This window comes from Notothenia coriiceps, unplaced genomic scaffold (assembly GCF_000735185.1).
Source record: "Notothenia coriiceps isolate Sejong01 unplaced genomic scaffold, NC01 NC01_scaffold00011792, whole genome shotgun sequence".
Classification (NCBI taxonomy): Eukaryota; Metazoa; Chordata; class Actinopteri; order Perciformes; family Nototheniidae; genus Notothenia; species Notothenia coriiceps.
In genome coordinates, this window is record NW_011344493.1 from 235,320 (window position 1) to 258,392 (window position 23,073).

The 23,073-nt window shown below is 40.5% G+C and overlaps 1 protein-coding gene across 1 annotated transcript in view; it reads right to left on the reverse strand.

Moving 5' to 3' along the window:
• Positions 1–3,749: 3,749 nt before the first annotated feature.
• The window catches only part of fndc1 (fibronectin type III domain containing 1), a 42,422-nt gene continuing 23,098 nt past the window's right edge, over positions 3,750–23,073 (reverse strand). Inside the window, exons 11-25 of the mRNA XM_010772935.1 lie at positions 22,911–23,018; positions 22,407–22,595; positions 19,769–22,312; positions 19,494–19,609; positions 19,195–19,306; positions 18,709–19,053; positions 17,197–17,271; positions 16,084–16,221; positions 12,461–12,697; positions 9,732–9,840; positions 6,927–7,006; positions 6,575–6,604; positions 5,905–6,066; positions 5,683–5,805; positions 3,750–4,495 (exon numbers count right to left, since the gene is read on the reverse strand). Coding sequence (XP_010771237.1) covers positions 4,380–4,495; positions 5,683–5,805; positions 5,905–6,066; positions 6,575–6,604; positions 6,927–7,006; positions 9,732–9,840; positions 12,461–12,697; positions 16,084–16,221; positions 17,197–17,271; positions 18,709–19,053; positions 19,195–19,306; positions 19,494–19,609; positions 19,769–22,312; positions 22,407–22,595; positions 22,911–23,018 — 4,484 coding nt within the window. The 3' untranslated portion in view covers positions 3,750–4,379. The remainder of the gene's footprint in view (positions 4,496–5,682; positions 5,806–5,904; positions 6,067–6,574; positions 6,605–6,926; positions 7,007–9,731; positions 9,841–12,460; positions 12,698–16,083; positions 16,222–17,196; positions 17,272–18,708; positions 19,054–19,194; positions 19,307–19,493; positions 19,610–19,768; positions 22,313–22,406; positions 22,596–22,910; positions 23,019–23,073) is intronic.

Sequence of the window (23,073 nt, forward strand, 5' to 3'; positions counted from 1 at the left end):
AGTAGCTGAATTTGAATGTAAGATCCACGTGTGGAAAGTCAGCTGAGCCTGGACTCAATTAAGCTGGCGTGGCCTTTTGCCCTCTTTTTATATAAAAGATCTGCAGTTTCCTCTGTGCATAGACCTTGACTGAAAACTATTACAGAACATGTGACACACGCTGGAAAATCGCTGACATATGATGTGTTATTGATGTGTCATCACAGATGGATGTCTTGGTCTTAGCTAGGCTGAATAGAAGCAACATGTCAACATCCTTGGACAAATTTAAAAGGCAGCGTTGGTGTGTGTATGGGTTTTTATTTATGTGTACACTGTGTGGATATTGGTCGCGCTCACTATTTCATCCTTCAGTCTTCTGATGTCAGCTGTTGGCTTGTCGATCAAAGGAGCTGCAATCACAATCCAGTTCATGATCCAATTTTCAATGCTGAAAAATGAGGACAATTCTTAATGAGAAGAGAAAACGACTATCAGTGATCCTACATTTGATTAGCCAAACTGTGTTTATTAAAGCGGTGTGTGTGTGTGTGTGTGTGTGTGTGTGTGTGTGTGTGTGTGTGTGTGTGTGTGTGTGTGTGTGTGTTTTAGATTCCAGCAGATACATGATGTGATTGTGGTCTTCAATAGCCTTTTATCAGCGTTAGCCTCACTGGGGAGTAGAGCAGCTACAGCAATTAATAATCGAGCATAATGATCTATTCCAAGAGAGGGAAATAACCAATAGCTTTCTAAATGCTACTTGTGAGCACATGTTCACAAGCATTCTTTGTTTTGTATTATGTTTCTCTTCTTTCTACCTGCAGTCGGAAGTTCTATCAATTAATCAGTTTGCTAACCCGTTGGCTCCACAGTCAAACTGAGCGATTACCCATAATAACCTCCTCAAGATAAATCATTTCTAGAGAATTTCTGCCTCAACATAACGTAACTTGCGTTGTTCGGGATTTTGACACTTTGTTTTCAGTTCGTGAAGGTTCATTTTAACATTTTGGTCACCAAATAATGTCTTGTTAAGCAGAGGGTTGCACAGAGCTTCACCCTGTCCTCCTCTTGTATCATTTCATGGTTGGAAAAAGAAAAAGATGGCTCATTAATTCCTATATTTGGACACCCAACCCAGTCTCACATCTAAACGTGTAATAATACGTTGACACCTCGTTCTGCACTTTCTCTTAGTTGTTTTCAGTTTGTTTGGCAGTCTTTATGTCGTAATTAAAAGTCAAAGCTATAAAGTAAGAACCCCTTCTGTGTGTTTCGTCTCTTACTGTCTGTGATGATATGTGTGACATCCAGACTTGTTGTTGGGTCAGAACTCTTGTTTGAAGCAAAGGTTTTTTAACTTATTTTGATGAATAGGCTGTTAAAATGCCACAGCTAGGGGTTTCAGAATCACATGCTCTAACTTATGCGTTTCAGGTCTTTCCAAAAACGATTTCCTTGCAGTGGTGCAGAGTTAAAATCCTGGACCACGTTCATGTTTTTTCAGCTTGTAGCTTTGGAACCCCTGTTATATTGGTTATAGTTTATCTATTTTTCTTCTTCCCTATGACAGCAGTCATCATTTCTGAACGAGATACACACAAGCACACATACGAGTTTAACTACAACTTTAGCTGTAACATCTGAAACAGATGTGGTAGCCTTCATGTACGCATGTTTAGAAGTGTGTTTGTTCTTCTGTCTCCTCTTCGCTTTCCCCCCATTTCTTTCATGTACTTTCAGATTGGGATTCCCCATAATGCATTGATTTACATTTCCATATTGTGGTCAACTCAAGGCAACATGCAGCCAATGAAAATATTTCATCCCCTCACCGACAACACAAGCAACAGAGGCTTTCATCCACCCTCAGCATACCTGGAAAATACACTTGATATATGACACCTTCCACCAAAGTGTCGACAAATCACTTCAAAACAAGCATTATCGCTCTTTCACTGCCAAGGGAAAATATGTCATGCCCTCTCAAAACTCAATCATAATTCAATGTCTTTAAAATCTGACTGCTTTTGTACATCAGAGCCAACCTCAACAAGCTAGTGCCCGATAAAGGAGTGCCGGTCAGACCTTTGAAACTCTGCAGAGTTCAAGTAAGGTAAGTGAGAGCTGAATCAACTCTGCTTAATGTAATGGGAATGTTTTTGGAGATTTCTGCATTTCTTCAGCTATTTCTCAGTGAACTTTGAATCCTATTCTTGGCTGAGTAAGTGAAGGTGTCACAGTGATGGATGTATAGCATGACGCTCAACCTTTGTATGTTATAAAAATCGTATTCTACTCCTGGAGGAATGATGGGGATTATTAAAAGTGATACGTAACTTGCTATATGGCGGAGTTGTGTTGCATGTGTTGAAAATGAGTAGCCTTGCTGCTACTGGATATCATCAACTTTTTCTATAATAAATCTGACAGTTGCAATCAGTTTTAGTCCAGCAGTGAAAAGGGCAGTGCCAGTTCTGCCGTTGGGCTTTACGGAAAGAGCAATCAATCTTGAAAATGAATCCAAATCTCATAACTGCAATACTGAATAATTGGCAACACATGCCATACAGACCTCTCCATTTGTTAATATTCATCTGTGAAATAGTTTCCACCTGGTTTCTTGAGCCGAACCACTTATGAAACGTTTTCCTTTTTTTACTCTGTTATTTTACACAGATGGAGTTTAATTCGAACAACATAATAAAAGCGGACCTCGATAATTGGTTTTGGGCATGAAAATGAAAGTGTATTCCCTGTAAAAGATTTTATCGGTAGTTAGCAACTTTGGAAGAAATGTTTGAACTCATCCGTCAGGTAATTCGATGAATACTCCGTTTCAAGGATCAAAAAGGCACTAATGATCTACAAATCTTCAACAAATGTGTCCTGTAGGCCTCTCCAACTCTAACACCGCAGATGTGAGTCCTATTTCAGCAATATTGGAAAAGTATTCATAACCTTTACCGGAGTAATATAAGAAATGAAGCATTGGTGAAATACTCCATTCCAAGTAAAAATATTGCATTAAAAAATATAGATTAAAAAAAAACTGGAGGAATGTTTTTACATTTAACAAGTATTTACATTTTCTGCAGCTTTATACCAATACTTTTGACCTCCCTTCATATTAACAGTTAAAGGTTACATTGCACAAGAAAGATGCTATAATATTAAAATATAATACATTACGTTAATTTAAATTATCTCCACCTTGACCAACTACAACAGTTAAATGCATTAAAGTGCATTTATAGTATTAATAATCCTAAAATGTAATATTAGAACATATAGTATTCTCGTTTAAAATAAAATGGATGTAATGTACTCATTAGTTGTATACTTTCAATACACAAGTATTACAAATAAAATGTATATACTGAAGAAATGTACTTGAGTATATATAACTATTTATCACTGATTTCAAACCAAATAGATTTATGGTACAAAAGCGATCCAAGGCAAATGTGGATATTTATGGGTTGTGTGTGCTAAAACCGTACACATGGTTTCTTCCCCATTTGCTCACATGCTTGAGCCAATATTTCCCCTTCACCTGCTTCGGTTCAATACGTTTGGTTTTCTGTCTTATTTTAACAGTTGCTGTGCCAGATGGATCAAAGTTTCCCTCCAATTTTCCATTAGGTGGATTTAAGTATACTGTTGGAGCTTTAGCTAAAGAAGAATGTGGCAGCAGGAGAATATGATGTGATTCATGTTTTTGGATGGCTGTGCTTTTAATAGCACTTTTATTCAATCTCTCACAGTTCCTGAGCAAATATTTGGTCTTTTATTCACGGTCCGTATACATACAAAACTTACACAGTAACTTTTAATGAATTCTGGTGAATACCAAAAATGTGTAACAGGGCAAAAACACAGTATGATGGATTAAGAACACAAACAAACAAACAAAAAGTAGCTGTCAGAAGCTGTTACGTTATGAAATACAAATCTCACAATAGAAAATGAACAGACCTATACACACCTTTAAGTGCCCGTTCTTACAGTTTACTTTGCAGCTTGTGCTTTAGTCCGATGTCACTGGTTTGACGGTGCGTGTGCATTATTGATGAGATAAATAACACTGGGTGAGGACATGTCTTTGGGGATGGTTGGGAATAATACAATGACACTTTAAGAAGAGTTATACGTAGCAATAGCACACATGCTTATTTTTTCCCTCATATACAAACTGCTTTATATAAAAAGTGCATTGTAATGATATACATTGGGTCGTTTACTATATTCTCTTTCTGTGAAGCTGGGATAAATTCATAGTGGTGTAATTTCATTGTGGCAGGCAAAAGTCTGTTTTTAAAGGCAAGACCAGTGAAGGTAAGAGCCTGCAGCAGGATGCGGAAGGGTTGCCCTCGGTAACAACGTCTCCCCCTGTGTTACCACTTCCCGGGGATGGGCACCCCGCATTCATACCAGCCAACAAATGGATGGGCTGTGCGTCGGCCAACGACTCCAAATGAAACTGGCTGCTGTCTGTAGGCGCGATAATATCCTGTAAAAGAGAGAAATTATTTTTACAGGAGACTTGAATTCAGCATGTCTGGATGTAATCATCATTAATCACTGTTAGCAATTTCTTAGTTATGTATTTGCTTGACATCATGTCAATTTTTCAGTCTCCCAGGGCCTCTCACAGCTGAAATCTTTGGATTGTCTGTGTATCCATGACTGATGAAAAGATTCCTCTGTGCTGTAGACCATCACTGATGTCCAAAAACGATTAAAAACAAACCAATGTGTTGCACTGTTGCATTGTGGGACCTGTTTCTTATAACGAACATACTGTAGGCATTAAGAGTCACTCCCACATACAGATACATCCTACTTCTGTAAATACTCACTTGTGTTCCAAATTAGAATCAATTGCTAATTAAAATAAACTACAGTGCCTATCATTTCTAGGAAGATAACTGAGCTTTGTTTTTCTTTTGGCTTTCAATGAAACTATATAATTGTGACCCCTGTATTGGGCTTGATAATCCGTACTAGGGATAGAAAATCAGATAATATTCACAGACGTCAAACATTTAAGTATTTCCCTGGCTTTGTTGAAAAATAGAGAATTGGAACAGCCTTCATTTCTAAATAAAAGTCAATACACAGAACTTCTACATCATTACAACTCAGTTTAAAATAACACGCATGAGGTATTTTAATTGGAAATCTGTAATCAAGTTGTTGAAGATTATATGGTGGATTTGTTATTTTCTTGCATTGGAAAGGTTCATCTGTAGAGTGATCTGGATGTCAAACACATCAAAAGTGTTTCACAACACCAGCTACTTTCAATCATAAAACCGCACTAATGTTATCTAACTGTTATAGAAAAATAAAACATAAAAATAAACAAGTTGGTGGATAACTCAACCCGAGCAAGTTTCAAGTATTTTCCCTGTGTACTGATATGACCTGGAACCACAGATAGCCAACAAGTAATGGCATTCATTTACAAAGTTAAGGTTTAATTAGGGAAATGGTCTACGGTAATGAAAAGCATATGAGATTTGGGCTAAAACAAGCAAAACTGGTAGATTCTTTAACAAGTATTCATTTAAAACGACTCTGCAACAGTACTCTGCATTGATAACATCAAGCTGGTCCATAAAGAGCCAGACTGCATGAGAGAAAGCTAATAGCTCCGGTCTGAATATCAATGCCAGAAATCTGTAACTTATTTACCTTGTGCTGAGGGCAGATTATTTGAGAGGTAAGCTGGACCCGTCCTCCCGTCCCTGTAGGAGTCCACAAACTGGCAATGGTCCTCCCCCTGGCCAAAAGTGTCTCCTATACTGTAAAATGGTTCTGCAGAGGGGAGAAGTGAGTATCATATTTAGTATTTCTTTGATGGGAAAACCATCGATTTTAACTGTTTTTTCAAGTAGAAGTTAATTTATACTTTACCTCTTAGACCATCCCCCATGAAGATCTTATATCGGAGAGAATTACACAAGACCACGCCCACAAACTTCTTGTACCATGTCCGCTTTACATACTGGCTGCCCTTACAGCTGCTGTGGGCGGAGTTAAACTTGAAGCTGAAAGGGATCCAGATTGGTTCTCCGCCTGAGGAGCAGATGTTGTGGCATTGAAACATGTATGTTGTGAAAAGACATGCTAGAGCTATGGAGAAACTGATATCGATTAGAAACGGATAAATATTGGCCAACATATACACTGTAAAGTATCAGCAATAAGCTTAAGTCGGCCTATACATCATTCTGGGTAATTAAGAAGGATGGTTTTGCTGTAAAGACATGTCTACTCCCTAATTGTTCACTGTTGTTTCTGTTTTCTTTCTCAAATGGGTTTTTTGTGTCATGTGTATATTGCTAAAAAGAACAGATTTATGTCACGCATGTGAAGATGCAATGTACAATATGTTGTGACAATGTTTGACACTGAATGCCAATAAAAAGTAAATTAAAAAGAAAAAAGAATGATGATTGCCTCACACAGTAGCTTCAGATCAGAAGTGGATTACAATTCAAACTGAAGTCTGCTTCTCTCTTTAAAACCTTCAGCTGACTTGCAGAAGTTCAATTAATGAGGTGCAGTCGGTGTATGGACTTACCAGGTGGTCTTTCGATGAGAAGAGGATCGTCTGAAAGGAAAAAAAAATGTGATCATTTCACAGGGAGGAAAAGCACAGAGGCAGCGCTGCAGGTTTAATGCATTCTCCTGATTTGAAAAATGAAAACCCCATAATGCACAGCGTACATCTGGTAGTGTGCTTTTACTGCAGGGATGGTTTTATATTTAAATATCTTGTATTTCAATGCCATGAGCGTCACCGTGACATTTTTTGTTGCATGCTGCCGTCCAACAGGATGTCTCCAGTACAGCAGAAAAAAATCTAGCGAGTGACGGTGGAGTCAATGAGGCGTCTAAAAGTTGACTTTAGCGGGCGTTGACAGGATACACACCTGATTCTGTGACATAGGTGAGTGTATTGCTCACAGGTCCCAAACCAAACACGTTCTTGGCCTGCACTTTGAAGTAGTACCTGAATGGAAACACAAGGATATAATAAGAGATTTAGTAGTTCAAGTGTTTTTCCATCAGTGTTGTTGTGACTGGGTGAAGGTGAGGAACATTTTAAAGACCATAGCAGATGACTGGGCATGCTTCAGGCTGCTTTAAGAGAAGTCTGTTTTATATTCATATGCATCCAAAGTGAGCGCAGCACAATAAAATGGCTATTTGGCTCGTGTTGAAGGGAGAATGGAGCGATTAGGGTGGAGGGAAGGGCGTAGAGGGGAAAAGGAGACATCTAGACACATGGAGATGAACAGATAGGAGGACAGAGGACACGAAAGAAAGAAAAAGTGAAGATGTGGGATAAATATGCTGAGTGAGAATGTATAACAGGGATGGGTTGGAAAGACAGGATTAGTTAGATTTCTCACAGAGTTGTAATATGGTAGTGAGCTCACTTTGTCTCCGGGTGGTGGAGGAACTAATAAATCGTCTCCGATTAAAAACGACAACACCAGTGACAACTTTGAGAATTTGCAAACTTTTCCACTGAAGTTGGCTGACGTGCAAGCATGTGTTCATTAATGCAGTATTGTGCGCATAATGTGCTTTCCCCCCAGTCTGCAAGGTCGCATACAGTAAGTTCATGGTCTGCCAATCCCCGGCCAAAAACCTTCACCACATGCAGCCACCAGGCCTGGATCCAATCACCAGAGCCACGTGGCGACAATGACCAACATATATATCACCAGAGAGGGAGAGAGACGGCAGCTGCAGAGAGATGATGTAATGAAAGAATATATTGGAGAAGAAATTGGAGAAGGTAAAAAAAGAGAAAATATGAGTGAGAATATAAAAACAGAAGGAGGCAAGCTAGCCATTTTATATGTTCAATCTAGATAGCTCTTACTTATCAGATGGAAATCTGTGCAACTGGCCAAATGACATGCTCCTCAGACACTAGTTAACTATTGATTATAAACTACATTTTTCTAATGCATTCACTGAAACTCATATGTTTCAAAAGTAGGGAAAAACCAGCAGAGATGTTTCAAATTCACAACAAATCCTATTTCTATTCATCTCCATTTTGCAAGAGACCTGAATGCAGCAGAAGAAATAATAAGACTATTAGGGTTGCAATTGATGACTATTTCCTTTACAGAATAATCTGATCCTTTTTGGTCTACACAACTTCAAAGAACAGTGAAAAATCACTTTTTCCTGCATTCCAATGTGACCCAGTCAAATGTCTTGTTTTGTTCAACCAACAATGAAGAGAATCAATCTAATATCATTTTAGACAAAGCAGCAAATGTACACACAAGATGAAATAATTAAATATTTGCCTTTGACAAATGAATTCAACTAGTACAAGTAATTCAAAACAGGCATCTCCAGAAAGATCAGAAAGTATGAGTTTCGGATCATCACATTGGATTACATTTTAAGTTTGAAAATGCTTTGTAATTCATTCAATTTATCATTTTTTATCAGGAAAACTTGTGGATACCAATAAACGTGTCCAGATGTTCGTGTACATACACATGTGTGTTTAGCACTTGAGTATTCTGTTGTTCTGGCAACCAGAAGGAGCCTGCAGCATGGGAAAAGCCAACCCTGTCACATAAACCATCCCGGTATCAAACGTAACCAAGGGAGACGCACTATCCTGAATACAAACTGGTTGCCAGGGAGGGAATCCCTCTTTGCAGATTCTAGGAAAACTTTAGCTAAAGCACCACAGCTCTGTTTGGGTTCAGCAGCAGGTGTTTGGGTTCTGAAGGTCCACAAAATGACACCTATAATAACACCTTGAGCAGATTTGTGCCTGCACTGCTCAAAAGGATCATTTTATCCCTGATGAACGCACACATCTGAAATTCATTCTCAGACAACCATTTTTTTGTGAAAGGTAGGAAACGATTTACCGTACATGATTTTACTTGTATCACACATTGGCTCAATTATGACTAAACTGATCCTTTAGTCCCATGTAATTCGATTAAACTTGCTGAAAAGCTGGAGTACTATTAAACCGTACCCTTGAAGTGGAACAACAAAAAGGTTTTTAGGCAAAGAACTCTCCCTTCCTCTCTCGGGTTCACATGCTAAGAGCGTTTTCCATGCATTTATTTGGAAAACCGCAACCCATGTCTCGTAAGACAGGGTTCTGGAAAACCTAATAACTGAAACAGACCGAGGTGACTGTATCCTTGTGAAAGTGTCAGATAAAGTGCGCTATATTTACGTTAGCCAGAATTTTTCTAGGATCTTTACAGACATTTTACGGCATGTCACATTTTGGCGCACATTCAAATGTGTTTAGCCAAACTGATTTAGTTCACTATGAGGGATTTATGATGTCTCACACAAGCATTACAGTCTAAGCATCCAACCAACACAATGGAACAATACCAACAGACACGTATGCATGTGCACATGAAACGAAACAAACATCCAGACAACACGCACGTTTCGCGCACTATGTCATGACGGCATTTATAAACAATCATTCAGAGCCAAACACCTGCACCTGAGGCTTAGGAAACATTACATGCAGTTCTGAGTAAGCCATGTTTCAACATAACAAATCTTTGTTTGTAAATCAGATTCTCTTTTTCTATGACTCCCATGTGTGCGATGATACTGGGAATCACTGAACCTGAAATCAACCCCGAAACGAGCATGTGTGTGTTGTATGCATGCGTACACATTGATGTAAACACACAGCAGGTGGTAATGTGTTATACCTGGAGTTAGGTTTGAGGTTCTCCACAGCCAGGTGTGTCCCACTGGAGGGGCTAGAGGACCATCTATTGTTGAGGACGTCGTCATATGAAGCACTGTGCACCATGTAGCCTGTGGGGAATAATGAACGAACAAAAGAAAAGAGATCTTTAGCTGTTGCTGTCCGACATAACACAAAACAATAAGCTCAAGTTCACTAAGAGATGAATACTTTGACATTTTGAGACTTTAAATCTTATTTAACCAAAAGTTGGATGAGACAGACGATACCGTAAAATGTCAATAAGGTAAATATGAAGCTAGCATCAGCAGCTGGTTAGCTTAGCTTGGTACAACAATCTGTTTTTTAAAAAGGTATTTTTCTAGTGATTCTTACACTGACTCACTTTTTCTTCTTAGTGTTTTTTTTTTGAACTTGTCAGGAATGGATATTTATTACTTATCCTTTTTGGCATTTATTGTGAACTTTGCCTGGGGTAACCACGATTCCCAAGCAATCAAATACAGATGCAATATTCTCCTGCGAATATGATAGAATTCCCAGACCGTGGATGATCCCATACATTTTTTTGTTGGATCAAAATCTAAACCAGGAGATTTTTATTGGGATCAATAATAACTTTGGAAAGGCACCGCGTGTTGGGAAACAAGGCAACAAAGGCAGTGTGCTTGAAAACATCAGGAAGCAGCTGTTATTTTGTTGCTAGCTGTTTTTATGCTGTCTTTTGGTATTCCCTTTATATATGTGAAGCCTGGCTGCAAAATAAATGCCCCCTAGTGGGACAATAAAGATAACCTGGAAAGGGCTCGGCTGCCTCTGTCCAAAAGTAACAAACCCAGCAGCTTTTCTGCTTTACCAACCTTGGACTCACATGACCTTTGCTATTGATAAAGTATCAACATTTACTTTATGCTTTAAATTATTTTGTGAGAGTAGGTGGTCCCCCATATATTAAACAGAGAAAACTGCAGCCGTTGCATTTTCTTAAACGTCTGCTGACCGTCCTCCAACCTGCCGTCTGTTTTCTTCTCTTCAGTCACGCAGACTGATCCTTAGAATCTGGTAAGCAACCTCAGGTCACGAGGCACTCGATCACTCGCTTTAAAAGTATGGAGAGCAACTCTGCCGCACATCAAACTACCCTCTGTTTCTATTGGACTTCTGAATCCGAGTTTCTATTTTGACTGGAGCCGCACCAACACAGCTGTCTGTTGACAGGAGAGGAGGGGAAACACTAGCTACTTTGTTTTTCTTCTTTTGGGTTTTTCATTCCTTCTCCATTCTACACTGTTAAACTGAAGTTTGATATAGTAGGATGTAGACACTGGCCTACTATTTTTCTCCTTTTGGTGTATTAAATGATTCCAAAGGAGCAGGTCCTTTGAGCCGAACGCAACACTTATAATAAACAGTGGATGATGTGTTTTGCCCACATCCTTAAATAAAAGGTCCTTAATGCATCAGTAAATGGAACCAGAAGTTGGATTAAAGTTAAAACTTGTTGTGCCTAATGTCCCTTCATCTCTTGAGTTCACTTGCCAACAGCTGTTTCCATCCACTTGTTTTGAAAGCCGTGACCCATAACTCGTAAGACATGGCAGAGAAAACCAGCCCTAATAACTAAAACAGCACCTTGTGATCGTATCTGCATGTGTGAACTTTACCTGCATATGTGTGTGTATCAGAAAATGTCTTTGCAGTACTACGATACTGTATGAAATCCACAAGCTAGAAGCTCTCTGTGTTTTGAACAACTACCTTTGATATCTTTGATATCAGCAGAGAATCAGTACAAGCTTCACAACACATCAAAGGAAATGCGTTTTTTGGAAGGTAGCATGGCATGTAAGATCAACCGAAGTCGGTTTTTGAAATGGGAGAAATCAGTGGAAGGTGCAGACATGTCCAGACAACTTAAGTTCAAAAATTAAGTGTCAAGATAGTGTGCCAGTATAGGGAACTTCAAGGACAACAGATGGAAAGAAAACACTGTAGAGAGTAGAGAGTACTATCTGTTTTACACATCAGTGGATGGACCAGCCCACAGTATGACTGGGAGCTTGTTTCCCCGCCAAAGAAAACATACTACCTCTCTCTCTGGCCAGACGGCTGCCTCTGACAGTCACCACGTCTCATACAGTATGCTCTTATCTCAACTCTCCGTCTGTTTTTCCCTCATGTGTCACTTTCTAGGTAAAAGGAATTTAGGTTTTCCCTGAGACTCTCTGCAGGAGCTGAAGAGCCCTATAACATGTGTTCAATGCAGTCTGTTCTCATGATTTATGCACAATAAACTGCTGGAGTGAGTTCCTAAAATCTCAGGAGGGTCAGGAGGGATGGTCGTTACATGTTTAAGGCTTATCCCAAACCACAGAGGAAAAGCTGACAAATAGTGGCAGACAAAATAATCAGATATGTGTGAGCTGTATCGTTTTTCCTAATAAAGACATAAGACAAACATAAATGCCATATTTGCATCATGTCTTTTCGTGTTTTTATCACTGAAGCTCTTTTTTTCTGCAACATTTTCTTTTTGTTTTGCGGTTTATTCCAGGATATCTGATTTAAAAATGTGTGCTACATCTGGATGGAAACTTGACTGTGGATAGTTTGGGCCAAAAATCACAGAAGGGAAATAAATGTAACAAAGGTCTGATTATATGTAACAGATTTTTGATTGAATAAATACACAGGTCAAAAAACATTTCATACTTTGCCTATTCGTCTCACCTGACACCATATCGTCCTTCAGTGGGCGGCCCCAGTCCAGGATGATGAATGAGTGACAGCCCTCCATGGCGACCACGGTGAAGTTGCGAGGCTTGTCTTTGGGAGGCTGCTTCTGATTGGCTGCCAGGCTGTCCTTTCGTATCAGGTCTTCTAGGACGTCAACCTGAAGAAACTCCAGAGCCTCAGTCAAGGAGCAAGGAGAAGAAGGGTCCTTCCGGATGTAGTTCACATAAGGAGCTGAGGGAAAGGAAAAGTGATGCAGAAGAGAAGGTATTTATTTGATTGTTTTGGCAATTTATTACTGAAAAACATCCCGATGGTTTCAATGAAACTTGGTGGAATGGTGTAGAAGGGCCAAGGAAGAACCAATTAAATTGTTAAGTGATCAGAACCACAGGGCTTACATGCACATTACTTTTCACTTTCATTAACATTGAGAGCGTTGGCGGAGGTCTGCACTTCAAAACACCCCTCTAGTTTCAATGTTATTTGTGGTTTATTTGTAGTCATTTTTCAAAGAAGTTGGTATAATTGCCCAGCTATCTTTGCTTTGTTTTCTCTTCTCCCCATTGTGTCACTTTCTGTTGTTTTCAACTCTTAAAATGCCAGCTGGACCTACAGCTGTGAATACTTTAGATATCCCACAATTCCTAGTCTGACTGGAGTCGCTCCCACCTCCCAAAATGATTGGCCCTCTGCGCAGGCCAAGAGTCCAACATGTGTCAGTATCAACACATCAACACAGTGAGGCTCTATGGGTTTAGGCTGTCACTAGCTCTTACTGTGTGTGTATACAATCATATGGCTTATGTTATTGATCTGTCATCAAGGTGAGCAGATTTATGTGTCACAGAGGCTTGTAAGGCTGCATTTCAGTACAGCATCCACATGTCCAGGATCAGCACTGGCTCAGACACAAAGAAGATCCAGATGTTGTGCTCTGTTCATTTGTCCTTCTGTCTGTCAAAACACTGTGAGCCAGACGTGGATCAAATGACACTGGGAAACAGTATTAGGACAGTTCACATAGTGTCAACTCTAATATCAGTCTAGTAAGGCATAAGGAAGTATTTTCATAGTCTAAACGTCCTGGTAGTCATGTGGCAAACTCCATCCATCTGGTTCTTACTGTAAGGCAGATTCAAGCAACTGCTAATAATTATTAGTTTGTACTTTTTGTCCCACGTTTTGGCTGAGGTTAGATTCATCCAAACCATCCCTGGGCAGATAACGAGACCAAAGGGAAGTCTCAGTCAAACAGTTAATGCAAAGCGTGTCAGTAGACTGGCAGACTGCTGAATGTGAAGCTAGAATATATGAAACTAATAAATAGGGAAGAGGATGTCTCCACATCGAGCCAAAAAAGCCTTCTCTCTGTACTGAGGTCAGCACCCCTAACTTTTATGATTTCCAATGCCTGTTTTTATCTCAGGAAGAGTAATAGTTTTCAGATGGCGCTGTGAGGTGATCACAAGAGAGCCGTTGTTTACCAAGATAGATGGGGCCCAGGGTACTCCATCTTCTTGTCCCAATGGATTAATATAACACTGACATCAAATTGTCAATGGATAATACCAAAGCAATTACTCAGTTTTATCCATTATCTCAATTTGTTAGACTAGTATGGCAACTAATGGCACTAAATTACAGCGATAGTTTTTATTAGAATTGGCTTTAATAGGTGCAATATTTTACACTCCGACTACTTTATAGCTCAAAGTCAAATTGCTCCCACGGGAAGTTCCACACAATCTGTAAAGACTTTGGAAGGATTTTTGTTACGTCTTAAAACTCATGCTTCACCTTTCATGCATCTTGGCTTGAGTTGCATTATGGGAAGTGTAGCATCCAGTGCTTTTGACACTTGCTAAGTAATAAAAGTCCCAATATATTGGCTTTCACTGTGTTCATTTTGAACATTGCTTTTGTAATCGGTCTCTTTACAGATCCCAATATGCGTATGTGCAATATTAGGTTCCTGCAGTTTTTTTTTTACACATGTTGACAGAACTCTTTATATTTTAGCTATTGCTAGGCTACGGCTGACTTAACAATATAGTAAAAGACAGGTTTATTCCTAAAACAGTCTCAAACTGTATTAACTGTATATCCCTTATAACTGATCATGGTCTAACTGAATAGAACTACATTTTCAGAAGCTAAACATTGAGTACTTACAAGTATTTGTCTGTAAATGCTTGTAATATTCAAGTCTGATACAATGTCTTCACGATTGTTATTCCAACAGATGATAACATTACAAAAAGTACCGTCATTAAACAAAGCATTATTGAAAGGACCTCTGACATTAAGTTGTTTTTATGAGGTTGAAGTCATGTAGAGGCTGTTTTTTTGTATCTGTCAAGAGAATAATGCGGTCTCTTTGTGCAACTAGATGAGGTGATTATGAGACGCCAAAATAAGCACATAGGAACAGTAAAAGGAGCATGGGGCCAAAGTTTACTGAGATCACGTCTCTACACCCTGAGCAATGTGTCCTCCGTGAACTCTATGATATGATCCAATTACAGATGGAAGCGACCCATTAAAATCAACTATTAGATGGATACACTTATTCCCGTTTTCCATTCTCATGGATGTTGATTCTCATATATATATATTTCACAGATCATTGATTTAGTGCTTTACTATAGCTGCATTTCGCTACATTATGATATGAATGAGAAAAGTAACTCATGCTACATTTAAGTGTTTGTAAGTGTTTCCTTTTTTTTGGCCGATGGATACTGTGAAGTCTTAGAGGGCCCTAGATTTACGAGGTAATTCCAAGAAAGCCAAGATAGAGGTCCATTTTTATTCCTCCCAAAAGAAACAAGACAGAACTCCCATCAGCCATCATTATTTACACCACAGCCACACATTCATCAAACCAGTCCCAAACAGGGACACAAAGAACATGGAGTGCTCAGAAGCCAAGTATACATGCTAAATCATGTTCTCTTTAACTTTCCTAGCAAGAGACAAATGTTATTTATCATGCCTTCCGGTGAAGATAATATGTGCCTTTCTCTGGATTTGACAGTAAACATAAAAAGGTATATTTTAGAAGAGGATGGTTTTCAAACATCAGACGAAAGTATATATTTGTTTTCTATTTGATGACTTTTTTTTCATAAAGGCGATCCAATATGCCTAATAAAAATGTGTTTACAAACCACATTCTCAAAGTTTAAGTATAGAGAAACGAAGAGAAAAGCATCATCTCTGAGAGAAGCGTTGCTTTTCCCACATTAGCTGTATATCTGTCTGAGGGAGATGAAAGTCCTTTAAAAAGATTGGAAATATGATGTTCAACCTGAAATATGAGACTCGAGCTGCAAGAGAAAATCAAAGCTAAGCTCTGGAAGAGATTACAGTATGTTAAAATTGTGTAACGAAAAGCTAGTGAGTTAAAGTAACAGACCCAGAATCAGCACTTTTGAAACAGGGCTGAAACAGAGGGGTTTATGGGATGCTACAATGCATGATCTGTTAGTATTTCTAACACTTCAGAGACATGTTTTATATATATCTGAGACCTATAATATATTGATGACAGTATAATGGGGGACCTTTAAGGGTATTTGTGTTAGAGTAACACTGTGGTTTCTGTGTTGAAGTACCTGTGAATCTCTTCTTCCCGCTGAGGTCAAGCTCTGACGACGGGCCGTGGTTCGATGGTCTGGTGTCTGGCTCTGGAGTGGGGATCTCTGTGGTGGTTGTTGTTGTGGACGGCAGGGTGGTCTGGACAAGAAACTCATCTGGCAACAACACATGTTAGTGAGCTTTTAATCAAAGAAGATTTCAATTATTTACATCCTAACTCAATAACCTGCATTAATCCTCCCTAATTGGTGCCATGATCTACGGAATAAGAGTCAAATTGATTAGTGGGCAGATGTGTGAGCTCACTTTCAGGAACCCCTTTTTTCCCCCTACCACCCCATGCTGTATTCATAAGTAATGTTTTGCTACCCATATTTTCCATGTGAGGAAAAGGACAACGACCATTTCACAAGTCTCCAAGGCTGACAAATGTGAAGTGATCCAGTGAGAGGAATCCAATTAGTTCCTTCTGCTTTCATCACTGTTTTTTCCCCCCTGTGCCGAATCAGCGGGCCTTGGCATTACATCATGGTCCAAACACATGCACCCAGCCTTGAGCCATGGCAGGGAAATGCTAAGAAAATATTGTAATGCTCAATGTATCTTTTCAAGCCAACCCCCTGAAAAGAAAGAAAATATGAAATTGTGCTCACATGCAAGAGAATTTCTAAGAGAATCCAAACACCTGTGGTGAAATCATGACTAAAGCTCTCATCAACTAAACCCTGCAGTTTACCATTCAGCTCGTGTTTGAACAAAGCCAGGGTTTAACTATTACAGTACAAAGCAACTTTAAGAACAGCAAATAAATTGCATTAAATTATTAACCAAAACATTCAGTTCAGCTTAGTAATGCAGTTACATGGTCCAGTTTCTGGAATAAAAGTGATTTAAAACAGGCCATAATGGAAAGTATCCAAAAGCCAAGCCATAAAACAAAAACCAAGCCAAACAAACGTACAAGAGGAGAAAGAAAGTGACGACCACAGGCAAGGCAGAGAGGAAGACACAGGAAGGGCTAGCAAACAAGCAGTGCGGTACACGGTCATCAAACAAGGTGCATATAGTGCCGTTCAGGAAACCCCGGCCCAGTGGCGGAAAGTCGGTGGGAAGCCAAACTCAGCCAATACCTTTCTCAAGAGCTAAAGCATCAGGCACCATGGTTAATGTAACCATGTGGTCCATTTCCATTCCTGAGGATTCCTCTGTCAGAAAAGTAGAACAAGCTGTAGCATCACATGACCATGTACACATTTCTGATCTGGCACACACATAGACTCACACCCATACATCCACACACCAACCTACATACATATTGCAGTACCAGTATCATTTTGATCTTGTGTTGCAAATTCCCTTTTGGCCCCACTTTCTCTATTTAAGACCTTACAAGGAAACAAATTGTAGCCGTCGCAGTTTATATTTGAGGTTGTTCATATAACAGCAGGACTAATAATGAGCACTGCGCTGCAACAGTGGGAAAAAATCATTATCATAATATTTTTGTAACAGTGGGGAACGTTTACTTTTATACGGTATGTCATCACAACATTAACATTTGGACAATATTATGAGAATTTTCTGTAGTATAACGAGATGTTTGTACAGTATAATAAGACTTTCTATGGGACTTTATCCATTTTTATTAGGATAACAATTTCTCAGAAACAACACTGAAGATATAAATCAGAATCACCATGGTTCTCTCGCAAACAAAAATAAATATGTGTAGGGGAACACACACTAAAAATGTATTTATGACTTGTCAAGATTTCATTAGAACCACACAACTAAATATTAAATGAGTTCCTCCAAATGTTCACATAGCTAAAGCAGCCTTTTAAACTTTTTCTTATTATTTATAATAATAAAATTAACTAATATGGACCATAATTTGTACGTTTACGATACACTTAAAGTTCATGCAATGCAATAAACAGCGGCAGTTCTACGCCCACAGTTATATTTGTCTTTATGGTATACTTTTATATGAAAAATCAAAGTTTCTTTTTAGTGTTTTGGTTGATTGCACATCTACAACTCTGAACCTATAGACTTGGTTTAGTTTAATGATTTTTAAATCCCCCACCATATGTGCTGTAATAACTATAATAGCCATGCTTTGTGTGGTCATGAATGTGCGTATGCTTCATTCATTGCCTTTGTGCGATAACACTTATAGCAACGTTCAACTGACAGCTCTGTAGTGTGTTTGAAATCAGCAGCACTCTGACCACAGCCAGGCCCCAGATGTGGAGACTTACATGTGGTTTCTGTGGTCTCACATAGACACACACACACATCTACACACACACGCTGACCAGATCAAACAGTTAGCACACACTGTTGCAGAGTTATAGTGCTGTGTAAGGAACAGACAGGAAACACTCTTGGCCTTGGCCTCGATGGGTTTAACAAAGAATACAACTGAGATATTCCTTGAAGTCATAATTATTTATGTTCACTATTCTGGTTTTAAAATACTTTTCTGAACTTGACTAGAGTTTTGTGGGAAAGCTATTTACAAAGCAGTCGAGGCACTGCAGTATTTTCATTCCTTAAGCATTCATCTTTATTTAAATCCATCTTTAAAAGTGCTGTCTACATTGTATTATAATTAATTTAGTGTCTTTCAGTCTCACCTTCTGGATAACAGTCCAATATTCCTTCTGGATCCAGCAGTGGGTAACCGTACTCATCTGTTTTGGAGAAGGTACCAGGTGGACAGGTTGGGTAAAGTGGTGCCGTGGTAGACTCTATGATCCATTCAGTGGTGGTGGGTTCAGGTGTGGTGGTGGTGGTAGTTGCCCTGGTTGTGGTGGCTTTGGTGGTGGTGGTTGGTCTGTGGTGGTGACGGTCCAAGCCAAGTAAAGGTTTCCCTCCAACCATGAGGATCTTGTCTTTTGGGTTGATCACAGGTTGACTGTCCCGGCCGTGGCCAAACAGAGCCATGCCTTCCTGGTTTACCAGGGGGCTGCCCAGGTGGTCTGGTGGAGTGAGAAGCAAGGAGATGGGTTAACAGCCTATTTATGACTTGTCTTGAACAATTAAAGCACATATTCTTATACACATCAAAGCTGTATACCGTGTGTTTAAATATAATGTAAATATTGACTGAAGCATATTACCAAAGATTGTTTGTCCGTCCTCTCCAAGCACCACTCTCTTAGGTTTACCCTGTGAGTCCTGGAGGACTTGTCCCTCCTGGTTCATAAGAACTCCTCGCTCCAAGTCCACCACCTGGAGGAACAACAATATTTGCTTAATCTTTACAGCAACCTATATAGACAAATGTGAACTCTTGCCTCATCCTTAAGAGATTAGAGATAGACAATAGTTATTGTACTATTCACTACTCTTTAAAATAGATCCAGTCAACATGTGGCATTTCAAAGTTATGAGTTCGTAATGTAAGAAACATAGTTACCCATTTGGATCCATCAGGTCCAGTGATAAACCTTTGACCAACAGCCTTGTTGGTTCCATGAGAAGTGGGGGTCTCTTTATCACTTGTAGCTGTCAGATTGGGTCGTCCATTTTTACCTTACAATAATACAATTTAAGATAAGTATTCAATGATTTACTGATGAGATTATAACACATATACATATTATAATTTACTTTTTTGCCCAAGCAAATCCTTGCACCTTTTCAGATATAGAAAGGTGGCAGGAAGTCATGCATTATATCAATCGACATTACCGTTCCCATTGACTTGTCCTCCATTGGGTAGTTTCCCTCTAACGATGGAATGGCGAGACCGACCCCCCTGGCCCCTAGAGCTGTCTCTAGATGATGATGAAGATGCTGAGGACGACGATGTAGACTGGGAGTTGCCTCCAATTAATCCCCCTGTCTTTGTCACAGTATTGCCACTGGCAACTTCACGATCCGAGGTCAAAACTGGCTGGGGCATATTTGAGGAAGAAGCGGCATCAGATGATGTTGAGGAGCCATCGGATGTTGAAGAACCGAGCCTTGAGTTCTGTGCTGGCTGTGCTCCCAAAGGAAGCCTAGATCCACCAAACGGCCTGTTACCAAGCGGAGGAGAGCGGACCCTCCCGTTGCCCCCCATCCCAGGACGGCGATAAGGTGAAGCACCTCCCGATGGTAAACCAGGTCTTGTCCTGGAAGAAGTTTCCCTTGTATCCAAACTCTCATTGTCCTCCAAGTTTCTGTTTGCTGAAGTTAAAGCAGGATTCCTTTGGGCCGCTGTAGGATCTGCAACTTTATCATTGTTTCTACTTAATTCTCTACTCCTTTCATCAAGATAATCCTCATTCTGATCATTACTATTTGAAGTTTCCCTATGGACTGGCACACTTGAGTCTCTATGTCCACCTGAGGAATGACGGGATTCAGAGTTAGAAGAAGTGGCTGCCCCAGAGGAAGATGATGAAGAGGATGAGGTAGTTGGGTTTCTAGAATCACTAGATACTGTATTTTGATTGGTCAGAGGAGGCTTTACAGAACCTTCCCCTACTCCGTTCTTTAGGGAGTCCTGCTTCCCTAGATCTGCACTTGTCTCCTGTATTGTTGATACACCGGCAGCACCTGTAGCCCCTGAAACCCTAGTGGGTACCCCCCTCAAGAGGGGTCTGCCGGCCCCGACTGAAGATGACGTCCTGGTGGAGGGGGGTCTACCCTCCTGCCTGGAAGATGAAGCTCTCGTCCCTTGACCAAACCTGCCTGGGTAACGGCTCTTTATCCAGGGAAACCTTTCAGCGAATGAGAGGTTCATTCTGGTATGAGGAACCACAGGTTTCCCATTACTGCTATCCTCCTTTCTTTCCTCCTCCCGTCTCACCTCCACTGTGGGTTGTGGTTTAGAGCTTGAAGTCGGTTCTTCAACTTTGGTTGATTCCGCGTCTGTGTTTTTGTAATCACCGTCATCATTTCCATTGTTGTATGTTGCATCTCGCTCAGGTGTTTTTGGTAGAGTTGCAGGGCTGTGAGATCCTCTGTGTGAAGTTGACTGAGATGAGCCGGCGCTGTCTGTGTTGGATGGGATGTCTGGACTGCTATGTGAAGTGGATGGATTGCTGCCTGAGCTCTGGGAAGTTGTAGAGCCTTCAGGCTTGGACCCTGATGACGACTGTGATTTGTCAACATTATATGTGTCTGATGTAGCCTGGCTGTGGGTTCCACTTCCTGAAGGGGACCTGGATGTGGCTGAATTTAAAGTATGTGTTGTTCCGTGGTTTTGAGTCCTGTCTGTTAAAGTCGACTGTGATGCTGAACTGTGTGTGTTTGAAGTCCTGCTTGGTAAATTCATCTGTGAGGTGATGGCAGGTTTGTTACCATTCAGCATTCGAGAGGAATTTCCTCTGGAAGAAATCCCAGGATTTCTCCGACCGAAACCATATCTAGAGCCAAAACCAGACCCATTGGGGCGCCCCGCTGAAGCTGAACCTCTACCGACAGATGTGGCCCCTGTCTGCTGTGGATTTGTCTCTTTTAAAAGCGTAGATGATGGTTTTGTACGTGTTGGGATCGGTTTATCAAAGGTGTCTTTGCTCTCTGGGTATGCTGAAGCCACGTAGTCCTTTCTACTGGCAGCTGACTCTTGAATACGTGAAGATGAGGACAATGAGGTTGAAGAAGGTGAGGATGATGCTGAAGAGGAGGAAGCAGAAGATGAGGATGAATCAGAAGAAGAGGAAGAAGTACCAGAAGATGAGGGAGATGAAGATGAAGAAGAGGATGAATCAGCCTTGGATCCTGGTTTCTGATGGACCCGGATCTTGATGGGCCTTCTGGGCTGTGGACGTGGACGAGGTTTAGTTGGAGAGGGCGTTGAAACTTTGAGGCTGGGGGTCTCTGTAGTTAGAACCTCTTCATCATATACTAATTCTTCTTCAAATTCAGGGGAAGCATCATTGTCTGGGACGTTGGGCTCTGGTACAACCTCTATGGTTGTCGTCTCTTTTACTGGAGTAGGCGTTGTGGGTACTTTCTCCTCTTCTTTCTCTTCTTTATCTTGAACTCTTCCTCTGGATGACCCTCTGTTCCTGCCAGACCCCCTTACAGAGGACAAGATGCTGTGATAGGAGCGTGACTGGGAGAGGGGACGTCCACGCCTGACAGGTGCAACATGCCGTGGTCGAGGAGTTGTTGTTGTTGGTTCTTCTGGCGCCTCTGTTGTTTGGAGATCCGATTCCTCATGATCTGTATCCTGTTTGGAAGGAGTGTGGCTAGTCCTGCGGCTGTCTTTGGTTTTTGACGATGATGAGGCCCCGCTGCTGGCTGGCAGTAGACAAAGGTTGTTGTAAGTTTAGGAATAATACACATTTTGAAGCATACATGCACACTCATATTGTATAAAGTCGACTGTGCTTACATCCTGGCATGACAACACTGAGCATTTTGCTCTGGGGGCCCTGGCCCCTCCTGTTGGTGGCTCTGATCTTGAAGATGTACCGTTCTCCCGGTGTGAGGCCATCTACAGTGGCTGTGGAGGCGCTGCTACCATACGTCACACTTTTCATTCCAAATGGCTTCATAGCAGGAGCATAAGACATGATGTACTCTGTGTGGAGGTAGAGCATGAATAACTGTTAAGAAAAAGACTGAAGGGAGGTAGTTTGAACATTACTATATTACCACTATAACATAATTATTTATTATTGTACAATACACATTATGCATCAAGGTGTCCTGTGACCTGCTTTCTGAATAGTGTGTGTTCTTATCTGATTACAGCACTAACATTGACAGTCAGTACCAAATATCCCAACCAGTGGAGAGCACTCATAAAGCGGGCACTCAAAATAAATAAAATACCAAGGATTTTCTAAACTGATATGTTAGCCATCAGGGATTCAATAATTCCTCATTGCCTGACCTCTTATCCTCCCATTGGGTTCTTCAGGTGGATCCCATGTTGCTATGACAGCAGTTCCTTTCCCTCTAAGTGGCTTGACCTCGAAGTTCTCCGGTGGCCCAGATGGAGCTAGTAAGTGAGAAGAAAATAAAACAAGTGAATGGGAGAGACAGCAGTGAGGGGG